This window comes from Stegastes partitus, unplaced genomic scaffold (genome assembly GCF_000690725.1).
Source record: "Stegastes partitus isolate 25-593 unplaced genomic scaffold, Stegastes_partitus-1.0.2 Scaffold824, whole genome shotgun sequence".
Taxonomy (NCBI): Eukaryota; Metazoa; Chordata; class Actinopteri; family Pomacentridae; genus Stegastes; species Stegastes partitus.
Window position 1 is genome coordinate 351,184 of NW_007578555.1, and position 1,900 is coordinate 353,083.

Consider the following 1,900-nt stretch of genomic DNA (forward strand, 5'->3'; position numbering starts at 1 on the left):
TAAAGCCAATCAACCAGTTCTTCTGGTAGATTAATGGTATCAGCTGGACCTGCTTGAGTTCCTTGAAGACGTTCCACCTCCATCCAAGAGGCTTCATCAGCTCTGACGGACTGGTTGGGAGTTCCACATACTGATATCCTGAAGGAGCCGTTAACACCCTCAACCTCCCCCTCGTTATGTCGAAACTCAGGTGTTAGTGTCTCCTTCAGGATATCAGTATCTGGATCTCCCAACTAGTCAGTCAGAGCTGATGAAGCCTCCTGGATGGAGGTGGAACGTCTTCAAGGAACTCAAGCAGGTCCAGTTGCTACGATCAATCTACCAGAACAACCAGGACCTGGAGGACTGAGGATCTTCACAGACTAGTCAACCAGTAACTCAGGTCTTGTAGACTTCAGACGCTCCTACTGTCCCGTCAGCGTGGGAGCTCTGGCCAGCAGATGTTTAGCATCACAGGATACCGGGTAATACAGCTAATGTACAACACGTTCCTGACGTGCACGTCTGTCGTCCTGTGCGTTATTGGTTAATGCATTTTTAATCTGTGGAATTATTTATAGAAATTATGCATCTGTGCGTTGGCAAGGACGTTTAGTCAAAACTTATTGGATTCAGCTTCCAGGGCTGCAGGGAACAGATATATTCACTGTTGATTTAATTCAGATTATTTATTTGGTCTTTAAAGTGTCAGAAAATGGTAAAAAATGTGGATCAGACTTTCTTCAAACGTCTTGTTTTGTCCAAAGAGCTTCAGTTTAGTGACACAGACGGAAAAAACTGAAAATATTTACATTGAAGAAGCTGAAATCACAGAATTCAGACTTTTTTTGTCAATTTGTTGTCGCCGCTCTATTCTACACAGAAAGCAAACTTCGGATATTGAAATGTTCTCTGCTGCGTCTTTCAGGCGACATAAAGCTCAGAATCATTTCTGATGCGTCCAGGTGATCTGATCACGTGATCTGATCATGTGATCTGATCCGTTACATCCGTTGCGTTGTCATGAAGCAAAAATCAGGACGTCTTCGCAAGACAGAGCTCCAGATGAAGCTGAAATGATTTGTTTATTCATTAAGAGGCTTATAGCTTTGTAAAAGTAGATATTGNTTTCTGTGTCTGCTGCTGCTGCTGGAAATGTGTCTCCTGTGTCTCCCACTGACTGAGCAGAAGGTGTGTTTGTATGTGTGTGTTCTCTTGCAGTTGGAGATTTACCTTTTACCTTCTTGCTTTCATTGCTGGCCTGGCCGCCCTCATCGACGTGAGTACCGCCGCGCTGGCCTCCAACACATCCTCATTCTCACCTGCTCGGCGGTTTGCTTCCTGCTGTCGGGCTGAAGCTGAGTCAGCTGATGTAATACACCTGTGGAGTTCTGCTGCCCCACTCACATCCTGTCTCTCCTTCCAGAAACCTTGGCTGTACGAACTGAAGGAGATGTGGCAAGGCTTCCCGGTGCTGGTACGTGGATGAACGCAGTAGAAGTGCAGATTCAGGCATCGATTTAGGCCAACTCGTGGTTCTAGTGTTAGAAAGCACACGTATGTGGAACGCCAGGACGTCCACGGGGCGGCGCTGCTGAAAGGATCTGGATTCAGACTGTGGGGAGGAGAGAAAACTGGATTCTGGCAAATTTAGAAGTTCCCTCTATGTTTTGATTCAGGATGCAAGTTTTAAATATCTTCCTTCACTGAGTCGGCAGCCTCGTCAGTCAGTCATGAATTAACCGCTACCATGAGACGGATCCAGCCGGATGCAGGTTGGACCGATTGTTCCTGAGCTGTAGGCAGAACCTCCCTCTGTGTGTTGGCTCGGGACACTAATGTTAAACAACTTCCTTAGCATGATTAACATTCCTGGTTCTGGTCACATGACGTGTGCCGTTATGTTGCTAGCTGTTTGTCC

The 1,900-nt window shown here is 46.4% G+C and overlaps 1 protein-coding gene across 1 annotated transcript in view; it reads left to right on the forward strand.

Annotated features, from left to right (window-relative positions):
* cers2b (ceramide synthase 2b) overlaps positions 1-1,900 on the forward strand; it is a 36,493-nt gene that overhangs the window by 26,356 nt on the left and 8,237 nt on the right. The window contains exons 5-6 of the mRNA XM_008292701.1: positions 1,201-1,258; positions 1,406-1,456. Coding sequence (XP_008290923.1) covers positions 1,201-1,258; positions 1,406-1,456 — 109 coding nt within the window. The remainder of the gene's footprint in view (positions 1-1,200; positions 1,259-1,405; positions 1,457-1,900) is intronic.